The following is a 19,963-nucleotide window of genomic DNA, read 5'->3' as shown; positions in this document are numbered from 1 at the left end:
CCACTGCACTGCAGCCTGGGTAAGAGAGCAAGACTCTGTCTCAGAAAAAAAAAAAAAAAACAGACCTTGTCCCGTATGTGAAATGGAAGAGGTAGAAAAATACTGTTTTCCATACACATTTCAGAGATTGCCAAAGTTACCTCATTTACTAAGTTTTAAATGATCACTCATACTCATATTATCACCAAGTTTTTATTACTTTAAGCATAGATAGTAGAATTTTCATATATAGTATTGGTGATTATTAGAAAGATTTGTAGCAAGCCAAAATCATTCTTCCATAAATTTAGGGATTAAAAGTAAGTACTATATGTTAATCAGTATTTCATAATAATTATGAGAGTTTGGATCGTGAATGCAATCCAGTTTTCTCTCTTGTCTGTCACTAACTCCTAAAACATTTAGGCCGTGCACAGTGGTGCACTCCTGTAATTCCAGCACTTTGGGAGGCCGAGGCAGGAGGATCACTTGAGCCCAGGAGTTCAAGACCAGCCTGGGCAAAAAAAGTGAGACCCCCATTTCTACCAAAAAAAAAAAAAAATAGCTAGGCGTGGTGGCACCCACCTGTGTAGGTCAAGGCTACAGCGAGCCGTGTTCACACCACATCACTCCAGCCTGGATGATAGAGCAAGACCCTGTCTCAAAAAAACAAAAACAATTAGGCCAGGGCTCTGTGTTTCAGACAGCTTGACTTCTGTCATTGATCAGGATGAGGGCCAGGGGTTGATTGGTTCTTGGGAAGAAACATCTCCAGGTTCACAAGATCATGAGTAAAATTCACAAACTCACCAATATTATTGAACATCTTCATATTATCACCAAGTTTTGTCAAAACTGAGATTTAAAAAGATGTTCTCAGATTGTGTTCCTGATAAATAAAACACAGTGATCCCTGTGATACATCACAGGAGGGGCTATATAAGTGGCTATTCTTGGCCAGCTTTTGATCTAATCGTGGGCATATTAGGGGTAGAGGAGACTGATTTAATTATCAGTACCAGGTACAGTTGTTTAGCAGAGGTGATATTATATTTAATTATATAGGTGGATGACATTGAGTGTCTGAATTTGGACTATGTTTGCCTTTGAATTTCTTTTGTTCTTTTCTTTTTCCTTTCTTTTTTTTTTTTTTTTTTTTTTTTTTTTGAGACAGGTCTCGCTCTGTCACCCAGGCTGGAGTGCAGTGGCACAATATCAGCTCACTGCAACCTCCACCTCCTGGGTTCAAGCGATTCTCCTGTCTCAGCCTCTCAAGTACTTGGGACTACAGGCGTGCGCAACCATGCCCAGCTATTTTTTGTATTTTTAGTAAAGACCAGGTTTCACTATGTTGGCCAGGCTGGTCTCAAACTCCTGACCTTAAGTAATCCATTTGCCTTGGCCTCCCAAAGTGCTGGGATGACAGACGTGAGCCCCCATGCCCAGCCTTGCCTTTGAATTTCTATCTAGAAGTGGAATCTGAGAGATAATTAGGTTCAGTTGCATTGGTATGTTGACCCCAGAATCCCATGGGGCATGGTGAAATGTCCAAGACACATGTTAAGGAAGAGTTGAATAAAGGAGTGTAAGGAATTCCACTGGCTGGCCAGTCTCACTGGCTTACGCCTGTAATCCCAGCAATTTGGGAGGCCGAGGTGGGCAGATCACCTGAGGTCAGGAGTTCAAGACCCCAACCTGGCCAACGTGGCGAAACCCCATCTTCTACTAAAAATACAAAAAAAAAATTAGCCAGGCATAGTGGCTCATGCCTGTAATCCCAGCTACTCAGGAGGCTGAGGCAGGAGAATCACTTTAACCCGGGAGGCGGAGGTTGCAGTGAGCTGAGATTGTGCCACAGCACTCCAACCTGGGTAACGGAGAAACTCTAGCTCAAAACAAAAAAAAAAGGAAAAAATAATTTTACTGGCTGGACACAGTGGCCCACACCTGTAATCCCAGCACTTTGGAAGGCTGAGATGGGAGGATCACTTTAGCCCAGGAGTTCAAAACCAACCTGGGCAACTCAGCGAGACACCATCTCTATTTCTTAATTATATTTTTAAAAAAGAATTTCACTTATAGCATTAAGAAAATTTAAGGTCTGGGCACTATGTCTCATGCCTTTAATCCCAGCACTTTGGGAGGCTGAGGCATGAGGATTTCTTGAGCCCAGGACTTAAGAGACGAGCCTGGGCAACATAGCAATACCCCAGTCCTACAAAAAAAATTAAAAATCAGCTGGGTGTGGCGGGGCATGCCTGTAACCCCAGCTACTTGGAAGGCTGAGGCAGGAGGATCACTTAAGCCCTGGAGGATGAGGCTGCAGTGAGCTGTGATTGTGCCACCGCACTCCAGCCTGGGAGACAGAATGAAACCCTGTCTCAAAACAAAACAAACAAAAAAATAAAATTCTAGGCCGGGCGCGGTGGCTCAAGCCTGTAATCCCAGCACTTTGGGAGGCCGAGGCGGGCGGATCACAAGGTCAGGAGATCGAGACCACAGTGAAACCCCGTCTCTACTAAAAATACAAAAAATTAGCCGGGCGCGGTGGCGGGCGCCTGTAGTCCCAGCTACTCAGGAGGCTGAGGCAGGAGAATGGCGGGAACCCGGGAGGCGGAGCTTGCAGTGAGCCGAGATCGCGCCACTGCACTCCAGCCTGGGCAACAGCGTGAGACTCCGTCTCAAAAAAAATAAATAAATAAATAAAAAATAAATAAATAAAATAAAATTCTAAAAATTAGTAAAAGCCGGCTGGGCACAGTAGCTCACACCTATAATCCCAACACTTTGGGAGGCCGAGGCGGGTGAATCACGAGGTCAGGAGATTGAGACTATCCTGGCTAACACGGTGAAACCCCGTCAATACTAAAAATACAAAAAATTAGCCAGGTGTGGTGGCGGGCGCCTGTAGTCCCAGCTACTCAGGAGGCTGAGGCAGGAGAATGGCATGAACCCGGGAGGCGGAGCTTGCAGTGGGCCGAGATTGTTCCACCGCATTCCAGCCTGGGCAACAGAGCAAGACTCTGTCTCCAAAAAAAAAAAAAATTCTAAAGGCTCTAAGTTATGTGTATATGTGTTTAAGGATCTCTCTGTAAACATGAAGATCCAATGTTCTGAGATTATTTAGGTTGGAATAAAGGAGTACAGTATTTGCTGCTTTACTTTGTTATCCTAACTTTATTGTCTACACATATATCCATATTGTTATTTGAGTACTTTTAAAAATATATGTCCGAAAGCTTTTTTAAAATTGTACCCCCAAATTTTCTTTATTCTTTTTTTATTATATACATTTCTATAATTACTTATAGTTGTTAAAATTAGCTGTGAGATTTGGGGTCTGATTAATTTTGTTTAATTATGTGTGAAAATTTTCACAGCATAAAGAAGTTCTCATAGGAATGTGTGAATAACATATTCTTTTATTATCCTTTGGTTCTAGGAAAATCTTCCTGTTACAGAGGATAACTTTGTAAAACTTCAAGTTAAAGCTTGTGCCCTCAGCCAGATAAATACAAAGGTATTGGTTCTTTTATTATGGCGCAAAGTAAAATGAGAGTTTCTTAGTGTATTTAGTGTATAAATATAATGATAACTGACATCTCAGTGTGAAGAATTTATTATCATCTTGATTTTTATTAACTTTTTTATTTGAGACGGAGTTTCGCTCTTATCGCCCAGGCTGGAGTGTAGTGGTGCAATCTCAGCTCACTGCAACCTCTGCCTCCTGGGTTCAAGCAATTCTCCTGTCTCAGCCTTCTGAGTACCTAGGATTACAGGGGTACACCACCACACCCAGCTAATTTTTGTATGTTTTTTAGTAAAAATGGGTTTTGCCGTGTTGGCCAGGCTGGTCTCAAACTCCAGACCTCAGGTGATCCACCTGCCTTGGCCTCCCAGAGTGCTGGGATTCCAGGCGTGAGCCACTGCGCCCGGCCTACCATCTTTAGAAGAATAGAACAGCTAGGGGAGAAAATTTAGTGTGCTTTTGTGTATTTCTGTATAAGGGACATTATTAGTCTGATTGAAGTTACATATTTTATATGAAAATACAAATATTTTATAAGAAAATAGAAATATTTAATGTAAATATTTTATAATATTTTATAAACTTTACATTGCAGAAAACAGTTTATAATTAACAAAGTCTATTATTAAGGAAGAAATAAATAATAAAATAGAAACTAGAAACCTAATCAGTTTATTAGCTACCAATTAGATATTTAATTAATATCATTAGTTATGGTTCATCTTTCTCTTGTCATTTCTTTTTTTTTTTTTTTTTTTTTGAGACGGAGTCTCGCTATGTCGCCCAGGGTGGAGTGCAGTGGCCGGATCTCAGCTCACTGCAAGCTCCGCCTCCCGGGTTTTTACGCCATTCTCCTGCCTCAGCCTCCCGAGTGGCCGGGACTACAGGCGCCCACCACCTCGCCCGGCTAGTTTTTTGTATTTTTTAGTAGAGACGGGGTTTCACCGTGTTATCCAGGATGGTCTCGAACTCCTGACCTCGTGATCCGCCCGTCTCGGCCTCCCAAAGTGCTAGGATTACAGGCTTGAGCCACCGCGCCCGGCCGTCATTTCTTTTTGCGTTGCTCTCTCATAAACATACATCTCTACCTCACACTGCCCTGCAGTAATCTTTCATTATTGACCATGAAATACATAGAACGTTTTCTTTTTTTTTTTTTTTTTTTTTTTTGAGACGGAGTCTCGCTCTGTCGCCTGGGCTGGAGTGCAGTGGCCGGATCTCAGCTCACTGCAAGCTCCGCCTCCCGGGTTTACGCCATTCTCCTGCCTCAGCCTCCCGAATAGCTGGGACTACAGGCGCCTGCCACCTCGCCCGGCTAGTTTTTTGTATTTTTTTAGTAGAGACGGGGTTTCACCGTGTTAGCCAGGATGGTCTGGATCTCCTGACCTCGTGATCCGCCCGCCTCGGCCTTCCAGAGTGCTGGGATTACAGGCTTGAGCCACCGCGCCCGGCCACATAAAACGTTTTCAGTGGTAAATAAACTGTGGTTAAATGTGCCATGATAAATTGAGCAGGTCCATTTACTCCGTTTTTTTGTTTGTTTTGTTTTTTAGGATTAATGCCATAGTTTACATGACCCATAACTTATTGGATTATAATGTGACTATAATTTTTAGGAATCTAAAAGTCTTCTTTGATAAAGTCACACTTAGGAAATTACAGACCGGGTATAGGCTTTCATTGGGCAACTCTGTAACATGAGCATGACTTGACAAATGCATTAGTGGGATCCCCTGAAGTCTTTTCACAAGAGTACTAGTACTAGATCTTGTCTGCAGATTTCTGTCTTCAGATGTTTTTTTTAAAACTGAAAAATCCATTAAAATCCAAGCCTAGGAAATAATCTCCTTGTCTAACAGAAATAAATAGTAAATTATGGTAAAATCAGTTGAATGAAATATTGCACATCTGTTAAGCATAATGGTTATGAAAACTGTGTGGGTAATGTAAGAAAATGCTTATGGTAAGTGAAGGAGCCAGGATGTAATTGCTAAAACCATGGTTTTAACTCCATACAAATGTGCATAAAAGAAATACTGTGGCCAGGCACAGTGGCTCACACCTGTAATCCCAGCACTTTGGGAGGCCGAGGCAGGCGGATCACAAAGTCGAGAGATCGAGACCATCCTGGCCAACATGGTGACACCCCGTCTCTACTAAAATTACGAAAATTAGCTGGGCATGGTGGCACGTGCCTGTAGTCCCAGCTGCTCGGGAGGCTGAGGCAGGAAAATTGCTTGAACCTGGGAGGCAGAGGTTGCAGTGAGCTGAAATCATACCACTGCACTCCAGCCTGGTGACAGAGCAGGACTCCATCTGAAAAAAATAAAAAGAAAAGAAATACTGTAAAACACCCAGTACTTCTGTAAGAATGTCATATGAACATCTTAAGAAAAGTATAGTGTTCCATATTGAATAAGAGACTTCTGACAATCGTATACATACAGGAGATCAGAAAATTGAAAAATAAATATAGAAGAGAATTATTTCAATTTCTTTTTACTTACTGTTCCTAAAATATTATGGTATCTACAGATACGTTCAGCCTCTCTAATGTTAAGTGCCAGGAGCTTAAACCACAGGCTTATCTTAGTACACCGTGTTACCTCAAAAGACAAGTACTTATAATTAATTTGGTCACAGTCTAATAAAATACCAATCTCTTAAAAATGTAGCCTTAACGAAAAGAAACTCCAGTCACCATGAATCTGAAATTATATGGGAGATTACCTGTTAATATTCATCACTACTTCTCACCCACTTCTAACCCAAGGCTTTTAACAAGTCAGGTGATTTTAAAGGGTATGGGAATGGAGAACCCTTTGTTCTCATTGGCCACACCCCCTTATTCAACAGTATTCTCTCCAGACTACCCTCCCTTCACCTGAATAAGATGACTGATAGTGTTTAGACAACCAAGAAATGTTTTGGCCATAATTTCCCTTCATACTTGGCAGAGTAAAGATGTTAAACAAAGGATGTTAATGGTAATTTGAATAAGAATATTCATTCCTAAGTCCTGCAGATCAACTAATGCCTCAGTAAATTCTTCGTTTCCTACCCTTTAGAGAAACCTATTTTGTGAAGTTATTTGCTTTGTCTTAATTCCAAAACTTGAACCATATTTGCTCTTTCTGTGATTTGACTTTTGCTCTTGCTTTCCTCACACATTAAAATAGAGTCCAGGATTTCTTCTGATGATAGTATGTTAACAGCCTTTGTCATGATTTAGCTTCTGGCAGAAATGAAGATGAAAAAGGATTTATTTCCTGTTGGGAGAGAAATTGCTGGAATTGTATTAGATGGTAAGTATACAGATGTGAGTATATGTATTTATTTTCTAAGGTAAAAGAAATTAAATGGTAGCTAATTGGTTTCCTGGTACATAAAATTATATACAGCCTTTGAAATTTGAATTTAATTATATGAAAATGTCCTTTTTTATTTTTATTTTTATTTTTATTTTTTTGAGAGACAAGGTCTCTCTGTGTTGCCAAACCTGATCATAGCTTCAGCCTTAACTCCTGGGTTCAAGTGATCCTGCTGCCTCAGCTTCCTGAATAGCTGAGTCTATAGCAAGCTTGTCCAACCAGCATGCGGCCCAGGACAGCTTTGAAGTCAGCCCAACACAAATTCGTAAATTTTCTTAAAACATTATGTGATTTTTTGACCAGGCGCGGTGGCTCACGCCTGTAATCCCAAGCACTTTGGGAGGCCAAGGCGGGCGGATCACAGTCAGGAGATCAAGACTAGCCTGGCTAACACAGTGAAACCCCGTCTCTACTAAAAATACAAGGCCGGGCACGGTGGCTCAAGCCTGTAATCCCAGCACTTTGGGAGGCCGAGACGGGCGGATCACGAGGTCAGGAGATCAAGACCATGCTGGCTAACACAGTGAAACCACGTCTATACTAAAAAAAAAAAAAAAAAAAAAAAATTAGCTGGGCGTGGTGGCGGGCGCCTGTAGTCCCAGCTACTCAGGAATCTGAGGCAGAAGAATGGCATGAACCCAGGAGGTGGAGCTTGCAGTGAGCCGAGATCGTGCCACTGCACTCCAGCCTAGGCGACAAGTGGGAGACTCTGTCTCAAAAAAAAATTAATTAATTTTTTTTAAATGTGATTTTTTTTTTTTAATTCATCAGCTATCATTTAGTGTTAGTGTATTTTATGTGTTGCTCAAGAGAATTCTTTCTCTTCCAGTGTGGCCCAGGGAAGCCAAAAGATTGGACACCCCTGGTCTACAGGTATACAACATTATGCCGGGCTTTGTCTGGCTTTTTTTTTTTTTTTTCTTTTCAGACAGAGTCTCACTCTATCACCCAGGCTGCAGTGCAGTGGCATGATGTCCACTCCACTGCAACCTCCGCCTTCCAGATTCAAGCGATTCTGCCTCAACCTTCCAAGTAGCTGGGACTACAGGCACTCGTCACCACGCCTGGCAAATTTTTGTATTTGTTGGTAGAGATGGGTTTCACCATGTTGGCCAGGCTGGTCTTGAACTCTTGACCTCAAGTGATCTGCCCACATCGTCTCCCAAAGTGCTGGGATTACAGGCATGAGCCACTGTCCTTGGCCCTTTTTATTTTTAATTGAAAAGAAAAATAGGACTTAATTGGTATTTTATAATTGAAGAGCTTATTACAGTATAGTAAATGTTTGGGGGTTATATATTTAAATCCATAAGTGATCATATATTGAATAGAATGACCAATATTGTCTTTTTATGTTGAAATAATGATCTTAACATACAGAACAGTAAGCCTTATATCAGGCTTTTGATATAATTTATTTCTAAATAGACCTATACTTAATATTCACTAACAGGTGGTTCATGATTAATGTGTTTGCTCTTACCTCGTATGCGAATGAATAAATGTGTTAAGGTATGTTAGACTATATTTGAGTTTTACCTGTGATTTTAACATATAATAGATTTGATACTCTATGTAATCTTCTGACAAAGCTAAATGATAATTGTGTTTCCTTTTTTCTCAGTCTGTAGAAAAATAAATATAATAACCAGATGATCATTCATTCTACATTTAGTGAGCAATTGCTAAGTGCTTAGGATATAAGTGAAATGAAGTCCTTGCCCTTAAACAGTTCACTCTCTAGGGGAGAGACAAATACATACGTGAGCAGGTTATTATGTAAGCTCCGAAGAAAGCTGCTTAACCCGGCCAGAAGAAACAGGAAAGGCGTCTTGGAGTAAGATGTCCAAATAATAAGAGGCAGGCAGGTGGAGAATCACACCCAGCAGGGAGGATATTATGAGCAAAGACAAGCAAGTGAAAGTGGGATGTGTATAAGAATTACAAAGAGTTTGGTATTGCTAGAGCAAGATGAAGTCCTGGGCAGGCGTCAACAGCATGGTACTTGGTAGCAGAGAAACATTTTGTCAAGAAAATTCTCCTCCTGGGCTGGGTGTGGTGGTTCACACCTGTAATCCCAGCCTTTGGGAAGCAGAGGTGAGAGGATCGCTTGAGCCCAGGAGTTTGAGCCAACAGAGTAAGACCCCGTCTCAAAAAAAGAAAAGAAAAAAGAAAAAAAAAATTCTCCTTGAAATATTGCAGAATAAAAGATATTGCACAAAATACTTTCATGATGATGTGAACACTAATTCCTGCCTTCCAAAAATAAAGCAGGAGGATAGGCAAGGGCCAAGACCTTTAGTTGAGACTTAGATATCAGATTGTACTTTAGGGAGATTATTAGAGTAGCCATTTGAAGGAAGGGTGGATGTGAGGCAAACAAGTCTATAGGCGAGAGGACTGGTTGGGTTGTAGACCAAGAGGCAAGAGACAGCAAAGTCCACAACCTCAACAGTGGTGGCAGAGGTGGAGAAGAGGGATGGATTCAAGACATATTGAGGAAATAAAGTCAGCAGAACCTAGTAATTCATTGGAACTGGGAAATTAAAAACAGATGAGAACCAGGAATGGCTTACAGAATTCTGGTTCAGGCTTGAATTGGAACCAACATTTGATAAAGGAAGAGATCCGTCCAACATCTTAGTGAGGCTGCAGTGTCTGCTGCTGCTCTCCGAGCTTCACAGTGCCACCCAAGGACGACAAGAAGAAGAAGGATGCCGGAAAGTCGGCCAAGAAAGACAAAGACCCGGTGAACAAATCCGGGGGCAAGGCCAAAAAGAAGAAGTGGTCCAAAGGCAAAGTTCGGGACAAGCTCAATAACTTAGTCTTGTTTGACACAGCTACCTATGACAAACTCTCTAAGGAAGTTCCCAACTATAAACTTATAACCCCAGCTGTGGTCTCTGAGAGACTGAAGATTTGAGGCTCTATGGCCAGGGTAGTCCTTCAGGAGCTCCTTAGTAAAGGACTTATCAAACTGATTTCAAAGCACAGAGCTCAAGTAATTTACACCAGAAATACCAAGGGCGGAGATGCTCCAGCTGCTGGTGAAGATGCATGAATAGGTCCAACCAACTGTACATTTGGAAAAATAAAACTTTATTAAATCAAAAAAAAAAAAGGAAGATGATCCAATTAGGAGGAACATTATGAGTTCAGATTTATACTTACTAAGTCAAGGTACTTAAGTGCCGTCTCACTGGCAATATCTAGTAAGCAATTAAATGAGTTTAAAGCTCAAGGGTGAGAGATCTATGCTGGAAAGTATATATTTGAGAAATGTCAGCATGTAGGTTGTATTTGAAATAATAGAGTTGGCCGGGTGCGGTGGCTCAAGCCTGTAATCCCAGCACTTTGGGAGGCCGAGACGGGCGGATCACTAGGTCAGGAGATCAAGACCATCCTGGCTAACACGGTGAAACCCCGTCTCTACTAAAAAAATACAAAAAACTAGCCGGGCAAGGTGGTGGGCGCCTGTAGTCCCAGCTACTCAGGAGGCTGAGACAGGAGAATGGCCCGAACCCGGGAGGCGGAGCTTGCAGTGAGCTGAGATCCGGCCACTGCACTCCAGCCTGGGCGACAGAGCGAGACTCCGTCTCAAAAAAAAAAAAAAAAAAAGAAATAATAGAGTTGATGAATTCTCCGAGAGAGAGTGGAAAAGGATGAGAGATGTAAACAAAGAACCCTTTGGAATGCACTGTTTGAGGGTCAGTTAAAAGAAGAGGAGTATCAAGGACAGCAAGAAAAAAAGAGTCAGAGTGACCTTAGGAGGACAGGGATCAGCAGTAGAAGGGAAAGAGAAAAGTACAGTGAATCAGAAGCCAAAAGGATTGGGGGATGATGGCACAGGAGGGAGCCAAAGAAGGAGCAAACTCCAAAAGGAGGGCTTGAAAGTAGAAATACCAGGCTTCAAATTACTTGCTAGTGGCAACAAATGCCTTCTGGGGCCATTTTGTTGACAGAGCCAGTCGAAGGGACCATTTCCAGATTCAGGTTTCCATCTTACTTCACTGCTTCACCTCAGTTCCTTTTCTGTTAAATAGAAGTAATAATACCTACCTTATTGATGTATTGTGAAGTTTAAATGTATAAATACACAACAATGCTGGGCACAAGGAGGCATTCAATAATATTTGGGTTTTTTTCCTCCCTTTTCCTCTTGTAACTCTTTGAATGAAACTACTCAAATGAATTGACTGATAGTCAAGGCTTTTTCTCTACATATGCAGAGAAAATGTAACTATATCATTTCCATAAAGTTGCAGAAAACTTCTTGGTATCAACCTGATTTTATTTCCCAAATCAAAATCATTTTAATGTCACTCTTCTTAAGGGAGGATACCACCCCTCATGTTGTCTTATGCCCAATTTCTGCCTCCAAAGAAAGAAGAAGTAAAAACTAAAAGGCAGAAGTGAAATCCACAGGCAGACAGCCCAGTGCCACACCCTGGGCCTGGTTAAAGATCCACCCCTGACCTAACCGGTTATGTTATCTATAGATTCCAGACATTGTATGGAAATGCGTTGTGAAAATCCCTGTCCTGTTCTGTTCCATTCTGATTACTGGTGCATGCAGCCCCCAGTCCCATACCCCCTGCTTGCTCAATCGATCACGACCCTCTCACGCGGACCCCTTTAGAGTTGTAAGCCCTTAAAAGGGACAGGACTTGCTCACTCGGGGAGCTTGGTTTTTAGAGACATGAGTCTTGCCAAAGCTCCCAGCCGATTAAAGCCCTTCCTTCTTTAACTTGGTGTCTGAGGGGTTTTGTCTGCGGCTTGTCCTGCTACATTCTCAGAATTCCCTGTTATATGAGATTCGGCAACAAAAGTAAAGATAGATTGGGCTAGCCACAGAAGGAGTAGAAAACAATATAATTATCATAGAAGCTATAGATTATTTTCCTTTACTCCTTCTTCCTTAAAGTCAGCTAAATAGAGGCCAGGCACAGTGGCTTACACCTGTAATCCCAGCACTTTGGGAGGCCAAGGCAGGTGGATCACTTGAGGTCAGGAGTTCAAGACCAGCCTGGCCAAGATGATGAAACCCTGTCTCTACTAAAAATACAAAATTAGCCAGGCATGATGGTGCATGCCAGTAGTCCCAGCTACTCGGGAGGCTGGGGCACAAGAATCACTTGAACCTGGGAGGCAGCGGTTGCAGTGAGCCAAGATAGCGCCACCGCATTCCAGCCTCAGTGACAAGAGCAGAACTCCGTCTCAAAAAAAAAAAAAAGGTCAGCTAAATAGGCAAAGAGAGATATACTTCTCCTGGTCTCAACAATCGCATAGTCCAAATATCTAGAGAATCCAGATTTGAAGTGTATATCCTGTAGTCCTTATAGACCATCAAAATGTTACTGAAATTTTTGGCCTTTTTTCTAAGTAAAATAAAATCAGTCTTTTTACAAATCCACAGACTTTAAAAATGTATTTTAATAGTTAAGAATTACGTTTAATAAATTTGTAATATTAACTATTAATTTTCTTCACTCTTTAGTTGGAAGCAAGGTATCATTCTTTCAACCAGATGATGAAGTAGTCGGTAAGTTATAGTTCATAGTCTTATTTCAAATCATCTATTTTACTGTCATCTCTGTTTTTTCTATATAACTATTAATGTTCACTGTGACCTTGCTTCATATAGAAATACTTTCCAGGCCAGGTGTGGTGGCTCACGTCTGTAATCCCAGCACTTTGGGAGGCCAAGGCGGGCAGATCACCTGAGGTCAGGAGTTCAAGACCAACCTGACCAACATGGAAAAACCCCGTCTCTACTGAAAATACAAAATTAGCCAGGCGTGGTGGCACATGTCTGTAATCCCAGCTACTCAGAAGACTGAGGCAGGAAAATTGCTTGAACCCGGGAGGCAGAGGTTGTGGTGAGCTGAGATCGCACCATTACACTCCAGCCTGGGCAACAAGAATGAAACTCCATCACAAAAAAAAAAAGAAAGACTTTCCTGGTTTTTGAAATTTACTGTCCAATTTCTATTGATGATAAAAATTGGGACCTTGATTGCAATAGCAGAACATTTAAAACTTTTTAATATTTAGCTGTAGAACAATGTTACAGATAAAAAGATAGTCATAGTTTCTATAGTACTTGGTGTAGCCTAGATTTTCTGGCAGATGCTTAGTCTGTGGCCAGACTGAAGTCTTTAGGGAAAAGGAAAGTCACAAATCACGTTCTTGAAGGCTGCTGACTGACTGGGCCATATAGAAGCTCCATGCACCGTTTTAACTGAAATCATACAGAGCTTTTCTCTTACAAATCTTGTAAAACTAAAAATTGACTTGAAACATTTAATTTATTGTTTTTTTTTTAAATCCATAGTATTTTTGAAATTTGGCAACCTGTATGCTAGACAGTCACACAAACATAGGCTATGACTTTTATAGTTGCAACCTGCATCCTAAACAGTAACACAAATATAGGGTATGACTTTTATAGTAGTCTTTGAAATTTCCATTTCTCTGTGGAAGACATAAAGTTAAAAAACATTTATATAACATGTATTATATAGGGCCATATATATATTATGCAGTGGCTCACACCTGTAATCCTAGCACTTTGTGAGGCCAAGACAGGGAGATCACTGGAGCTCAGTAGTTCAAGACCAGCCTAGGCAACATTGCGAAAGCTCGACTCTACAAAAAAAATACAAAAATTAGCCAGGTGTGGTGGTGCACACCTGTAGTCCCAGCTACTCGGGAGGCTGAGATGGGAGATTGCCTGAGCCTGGAAGTTTGAGGATGCATTGAGCCATGATCACGCCACTGTACTCCAGCCTGGTGACAGAGAGAGACCTTGTCCAAAAAAAAAAAAAAAAAAAAAAAGAGAGAAAGAAAAGAAAGAAAAAATATTTAGCCTTATAGCATGCTTGAAATTCTTAAAGGATAGATTTGTAAGAAGGTTTTCATCAGTATTTTATGGTACTGCCTTTGACTCAGGCATTATCCTGGAGAATTGATTATTTCTTTCTTATCTTTTTATTCTGCTCAGGAAATCAGTGGCACTCTGTATTATTCAAGATTCTTTTTGTAAGAAACCAAAAATAAAATCAAACTACCTTAGAAGAAAAATGGGATTTTATTAGAAACATACTCTGACCGGGTGTGGTGGCTCATGCCTGTGAACACTTTGAGAGGCTGAGGTGGATGAATTACAGGGTCAGGAGTTCAAGACCAGCCTGGCCAACATGGTGAAACTGCGTCTCTACTTATAATACAAAGATTAGCCGAGCATGGTGGTGCATGCCTGTAATCCCAGCTACTGGGGAGGCTGAGGCAGGAGAATTGCTTGAACCCAGGAGGCGGAGGTTGCAGTGAGCCAAGATCACGCCATTGCACTCCAGCCTAGGCGACAGAGCGAGACTGTGTCTCAAAAAAAAAAAAAAAAAGAAAAATACTGAGGTATGTTACGGAACCAAACTATAGGAAGGTAGCCATGCATCAAGGATAATTTTGTTTGTTTATTAGTTTGAGACACAGTCTTGCTTTTATCCCATGCTGGAGTGCAGTGGTGTAATCATGGCTCATTGCAGCCTTGAACTCCTAGAGTCAAGCAGTCCTCCTGCCTCAGCCTCCTCAATAGCTAGAACCACAGGTGCACACCATGACACCCAACTAATTTTTAAATTTTTCTTAAGATGAGGTCTCACTATGTTGACCAGGCTGGCTTTGAACTCCTGGCCTCAAGTGATCCTCCTGCCTTGGCCTCCCAAAGTGTTGGGATTACAAGTGTGAACCACCTTGCCCAACCCATCAGGGACAATTTTTTTTTTTGAGGGATGGAGTCTCACACTGTCACCCGGGCTGGAATGCAGTGGCGCAATCTCTGTTCACTGCAACCTCCACCTCCCAGGTTCAAGCAATTCTCCTGCCTCAGCCTCCCGAGTAGCCAGGATTACAGGTACCCGCCACTATGCCCAGCTAATTTTTTATATTTTTAGTAGAGACAGGGTTTCTCCATGTTGGCCAGGCTGGTCTCAAACTCCTGACCTCATGATTCACCTGCCTCGGCCTCCCAAAGTGCTGGGATTACAGGTGTGAGCCACCACGCCCGGCCCATCAGGGAGAAATTTAGCAAGGAGTCCAGATACTCCCAAGACTCTGACTTCGTTCTATAACATCAGCCATCATCTTACTATCACTCAGACGGGAAAGAAGAAAGAGATAGGAGGAGTGGCACAGAGCACTTCCCTATTTCTGAATTTTTTCTTATCCACACTAGTAATTACTGGAACCTTCCTCAAAATTCCACTGAATAAAATTTGTAATAATACTTACTGGCCTCTCATTAGGAATGAATTTTTGACTTATATCCCTTAAATATCTTATTTTGATTTTTAGGAATTTTGCCCCTGGACTCTGAAGACCCTGGACTTTGTGAAGTTGTTAGAGTACATGAGCATTACTTGGGTATGTAGCAATCCAGTACTTTGGAGCTCACATAAGTCTTACTTCATTGACATATGGTTTAATAACATTTTAATTTTTTTGAATCTACCATGAGTGTTGTACTTAATAAAGTATCATTAACCAGTCATGTATATAAAAAATGTTTGGCTGGTCATGTGAATACTTCTAGCTTATAATTAGTATTCATAAAATTCTTATTCAGACTAAACAATATATAGACCTTTAAGTTTTACTAACACTGCTCATGGTAAGATCTTTGAAAAGTGGTTTCTCTCTTGGCTGTTAAATTATATCCCTAATCAGAATTTTAAATTTTTTTTTACTCTTGGTTATTGATTGAAACAAAAAATGTACAAAATTTAGACAGTAGATGTAGAGTTTGAGACAGGAAAGAATTGAGAACACTCATCTCAGGCTGGGTGTGGTGGCTCACACCTGTAATCCCAGCACTTTGGGAGGCCAAGGTGGGCAGATCACCTGAGGCCAGGAGTTTGAGACCAGCCAGGCCAATATAGCAAAACCCTGTCTTTACTGAAAAGACAAAAAAATTAGCTGGGCCTGGTGGCACACGCCTATAATTCCAGCTACTCAGGAGGCTGAGGCATGAGAATCGCTTGAACTCTGGAGGTGGAGCCAAGATTGCACCATTGCACTACAGCCTGGGTGACAGAGCGAGACTGTGTCTCAAAAAAGAGAAAAAAAAGAACACTCATCTTTGGTTTCTATTGCAAATATATTTTGACTAGTATTGAGTTTAACTGAAATGTTCATTTTTAATTTTTCTTATGGTTATTTACTTTTTGGATATTTAAAGTACACACACACACACACACATATACACTTAATGAAACCATATTAAACAGTTGCTTCATCTCCTAAGTAATCGGGAAAGCAATTAAAACCACTTCGAGATAACATTATGCATCCACTAGACTGACAAAAGTTAAAAAGTCTGACCATCAGCCAGGCGCAGTGGCTCACTCCTGTAATCCCAGTACTTTGGGAGGCCGAGGCGAGCAGATCATTTGAGGTCAGGAGTTTGAGACCATCCTAGCCAACATGGTGAAACCCCATCCCTACTAAAAATACAAAAAATCTTAGCTGGGCTATTGACGCATGCCTGTAATCCCAGCTACTCGGGAGGCTGAGACAGGAGAATCACTTGAACCCGGGAGGTGGAGGTTACAGGGAGCCGAGATGGTACCACTGCACTCAGCCTGGGTGACAGAGACTCCATCTCAAAAAAAAAAAAAAAACTGACCATCCAAAGGGTGGGAAGGATGTGGAATGATGGAACCTTTCATGCACTGGAATGTAAGTTGGTACAAATATGTTAGAAAATAATTTAACATTATCTAATTAAGGTAATGATGTATATACATCAGATCTGGTAATTCCACTCATAGTTACGTAGCCTATGGAAATTTGATGTGCACTAGGAGACACACTGTATAAGAGTTCATAGCAGCATTATTTGTAATAGTGAAAGAAACTGGAAACAGCCTAAATGTCCATCACCAAGCAAATGGATAGTTGAAGATATTCATAGAATGAATTTCTATATAGCCGTGAAAATGAGTAAGAGCTAAACATATCAAAGTGAATCATTCTCACAAACAATATTGAGTGAAAAAAGCAAGTTGCAGAAGAATACAAACAGTCCCCATACCATTTATTTATATACAGTTCAAAAATGTACAAAATTAAGCATATGTTATTTAAGGATGTAGAGAAAAGGTAGAGGATGGAAAGTTAGGTGGAAGTTACCTATGTGAGCAGGGGAGGAAGGTGTGGTCAGTGGACACACCAGGACTGCAGTGGTACAGCCAGCATATATTTCTTATGCTGGGATTCATTATGTTCTTCATACCATATCCATAGGTGCAAATACATTCTTTTATGTTCTTGAACTATTGAATTAAACCTTTTCCTAGGTTCTTTTCTTAAATAATGTAATATCTAATCAGACCTTTTGGGGACAGAGGCCAATTTGGATTTGGGTCTTCCAAAAGATACATGCACACGTATGTTTATTGTGGCACTATTCATAATAGCAAAGACTTGGAATCAGCCCAAATGTCCATCAGTGACAGACTGGATTAAGAAAATGTGGCACATATACACCATGGAATACTATGCAGCCATAAAAAAGGATGAGTTCTTGTCCTTTGTAGGGACATGGATGCAGCTGGAAGCCATCATTCTCAGCAAACTATCGCAAGAACAGAAAACCAAATACCACATGTTCTCACTCATAGGTAGGAATTGAACAATGAGATCACTTGGACACAGGAAGGGGAACATCACACACCGGGTCCTATTGTGGGGGTAGGGGGATAGCATTAGGAGATATACCTCATGTAAATGACGAGTTAATGGGTGCAGCACACCAACATGGCACATGTATACATATGTAACAAACCTGCATGTTGTGCACATGTACCCTAGAACTTAAAGTATAATAAAAAAGAAAAATAGTAATTTTACTCAGTTGGGTCCATACAGTAACTCAAGCTAGGCTAACAAATCTTTGACATTTCATTGCTAAAATTATAAATTTAAAGTAATTTTTGTTTAAATTAATGTCATTCATTATATCTAAAATTTCCAATAATACTGTATTATTTTATTAAAAATTAATTTCCAAAAGACACTTTTTCAGAGATCTGAGGCCTGTACTTATTGGAATGTACATTAAACCTAGATAAGGAGCCAAGTATGTGTCTTCCTTTGAAAGATAGATCTCTTTCAAATACCATGCAGTGAAAGTCTCTAATCCATAGCTATTTTGAAATTGTGCAGTTTGAAAATTGAGGATTGCCACTGGCTCCTTTACAGGAAACTATCTTGTTTTTGGCCCCAGAGTTTCCTTGGATGGTTGGCCTTATTGCCCTGTTCTTTTGAGAACGTCGTGAATATGGAGTCTTTTCATTAAGTAACCAAAACTAAATTGCTATAGAAGATAAATTATTAAAAACAACAACAATTGGCTGGGCGCGGTGGCTCATGCCTGTAATCCCAGCACTTTGGGAGGCTGAGGTGGGTGGATCACCTGAGGTCAGGAGTTCGAGACCAGCCTGGCCAACACGGTGAAACCCCGTCTCTAAAGAATATAAAAACTAGCTGGGCGTGGTGGTAGATGCCTGTAATCCCAGCTACTCGGGAGGCTGAGGCAGGAGAATTGCTTGAACTCAGGAGATGGAGGATGCAGTGAGCCAACACAGTGCCACTGCACTCCAGCCTCGGCGACAGAGTGAGACTCTGTCTCAAAAAAAAAAGAAAAAAAAAACCAACAACAACCAAACAAGGCCCATTCCTTTAGGCACTGATGAACACTGGAAAGTTATGGCATGGACCAGAAGGAGAAAAGCAAATTAGAGCATCCATTTTCTAGCTATGAAGTTTAAGCTAAGACAGGCAAACCACACAAATGACCTTTTTCTTCTAACTTATTTATAAATTAGGAGGATGGATTAAAGTCCAGAAATCCACTAAAGTATATAGAGAAAACAATTGCAGATATTCCTTGAGGAAGAAAACACAACAAAATGTTTCTTTAAAAGAAGTACGACAGGCACGGTGGCTCATACCTGTAATCCCAGCACTTTTGGAGGCCAAGGCGGGTGGAACCCCTGAGGTCAGGAGTTTGAGACCAGCCTGGCCAACATGACAAAACCCCGTCTCTACTAAAAATATAAAAAATTAGCCGGGTGTGGTGGCGTGCACCTGTAATCCGAGCTACTCAAAAGGATGAGGCATGAGACTGGCTTGAACCCAGGAGACAGAGGTGAGCCAAAATTGCGCCACTGTACTCCAGCCTGGGTGACAGAGTGAGACTCTGTCTCAAAAAAATAAAATAAGATAAAATAAGTACTTTAAGGCTGGGTGTGGTGGCTTACGCCTGTAATCCCAACATTTTGGGAGGTTGAGGTAGGAGGATTGCTTGAGCCCGGGGGTTCAAGACCAGCCTTGGCAACTTGCTTGTCTCTAACAGCAAATAAAATTTTGAAAAAAAAGAAAGAAAGAAAATACTTTAAGAATGGGCAACATAGCAAGATCATCTCAACAAAAAGTTTGTTTTTTAAAAAAAGAAAAAAACTAGGCCAAGCACAGTAGCTCACACCTATAATCCCAGCACTTTGGGAGGCCAAGGCAGAGCCAATCGCTTGAGCTCGGGAGTCCGAGACTAGCCTGGACAACATGGTAAAACCCTGTCTCTATAAGAAATCCAAAAAAAAAACTAGATGTGGTGGTATGTGCCTATAGCCCCAGCTGCTTGGGAGGCTGAGAAGGAAGAATTGCTTGAACCTAGGAGGTTGAGGCTACCGTTAGCTGTATTTGCGCCACTGCACTCCAGCCTGTCTCAGAAAAAAAGTAGTACTTTAAGAAGCACCTCTTACACAGCAAAGGAAACAGCAGTGTGCAGAGAGAGCCTACAGACTGGGAGAAAATGTTGATAAGCTGTACATCTGATAAGCGGTTAATATAGTGATATATAAGGAGCTCAGACAATAGCAGGAAGAAAAAAACAAGTAGAAAAGGGTCAAAGGACCTGAATAGACGTTTCTCAAAAGAAGACGTGAAAAAATACTCGACATCAGTAATCATTAGGGAAATGCAAATTAAAATCACAAAGAAATACCATCTCATACCTGTCAGAATA

General features: G+C 41.2%; 1 protein-coding gene and 1 pseudogene across 3 annotated transcripts in view; both read left to right on the top strand.

The window, feature by feature from the left end:
* Nucleotides 1-19,963, top strand: part of LOC105472693 (crystallin zeta like 1) — a 52,837-nt gene that overhangs the window by 14,038 nt on the left and 18,836 nt on the right. For all 3 annotated transcript variants that reach the window (XM_011726181.2, XM_011726180.2, XM_011726182.2), the window contains exons 3-6: nt 3,422-3,499; nt 6,741-6,813; nt 12,377-12,421; nt 15,232-15,300. In XM_011726181.2, the coding sequence (XP_011724483.1) occupies nt 3,422-3,499; nt 6,741-6,813; nt 12,377-12,421; nt 15,232-15,300 (265 nt within the window). The remainder of the gene's footprint in view (nt 1-3,421; nt 3,500-6,740; nt 6,814-12,376; nt 12,422-15,231; nt 15,301-19,963) is intronic.
* On the top strand, nt 9,359-12,123 carry LOC139362505 (small ribosomal subunit protein eS25-like; annotated as a pseudogene).

The sequence above is a fragment of the Macaca nemestrina genome, chromosome 4 (genome assembly GCF_043159975.1).
Source record: "Macaca nemestrina isolate mMacNem1 chromosome 4, mMacNem.hap1, whole genome shotgun sequence".
NCBI classification, from domain to species: Eukaryota; Metazoa; Chordata; class Mammalia; order Primates; family Cercopithecidae; genus Macaca; species Macaca nemestrina.
This window is presented reverse-complemented; position numbering and strand designations above follow the sequence as displayed.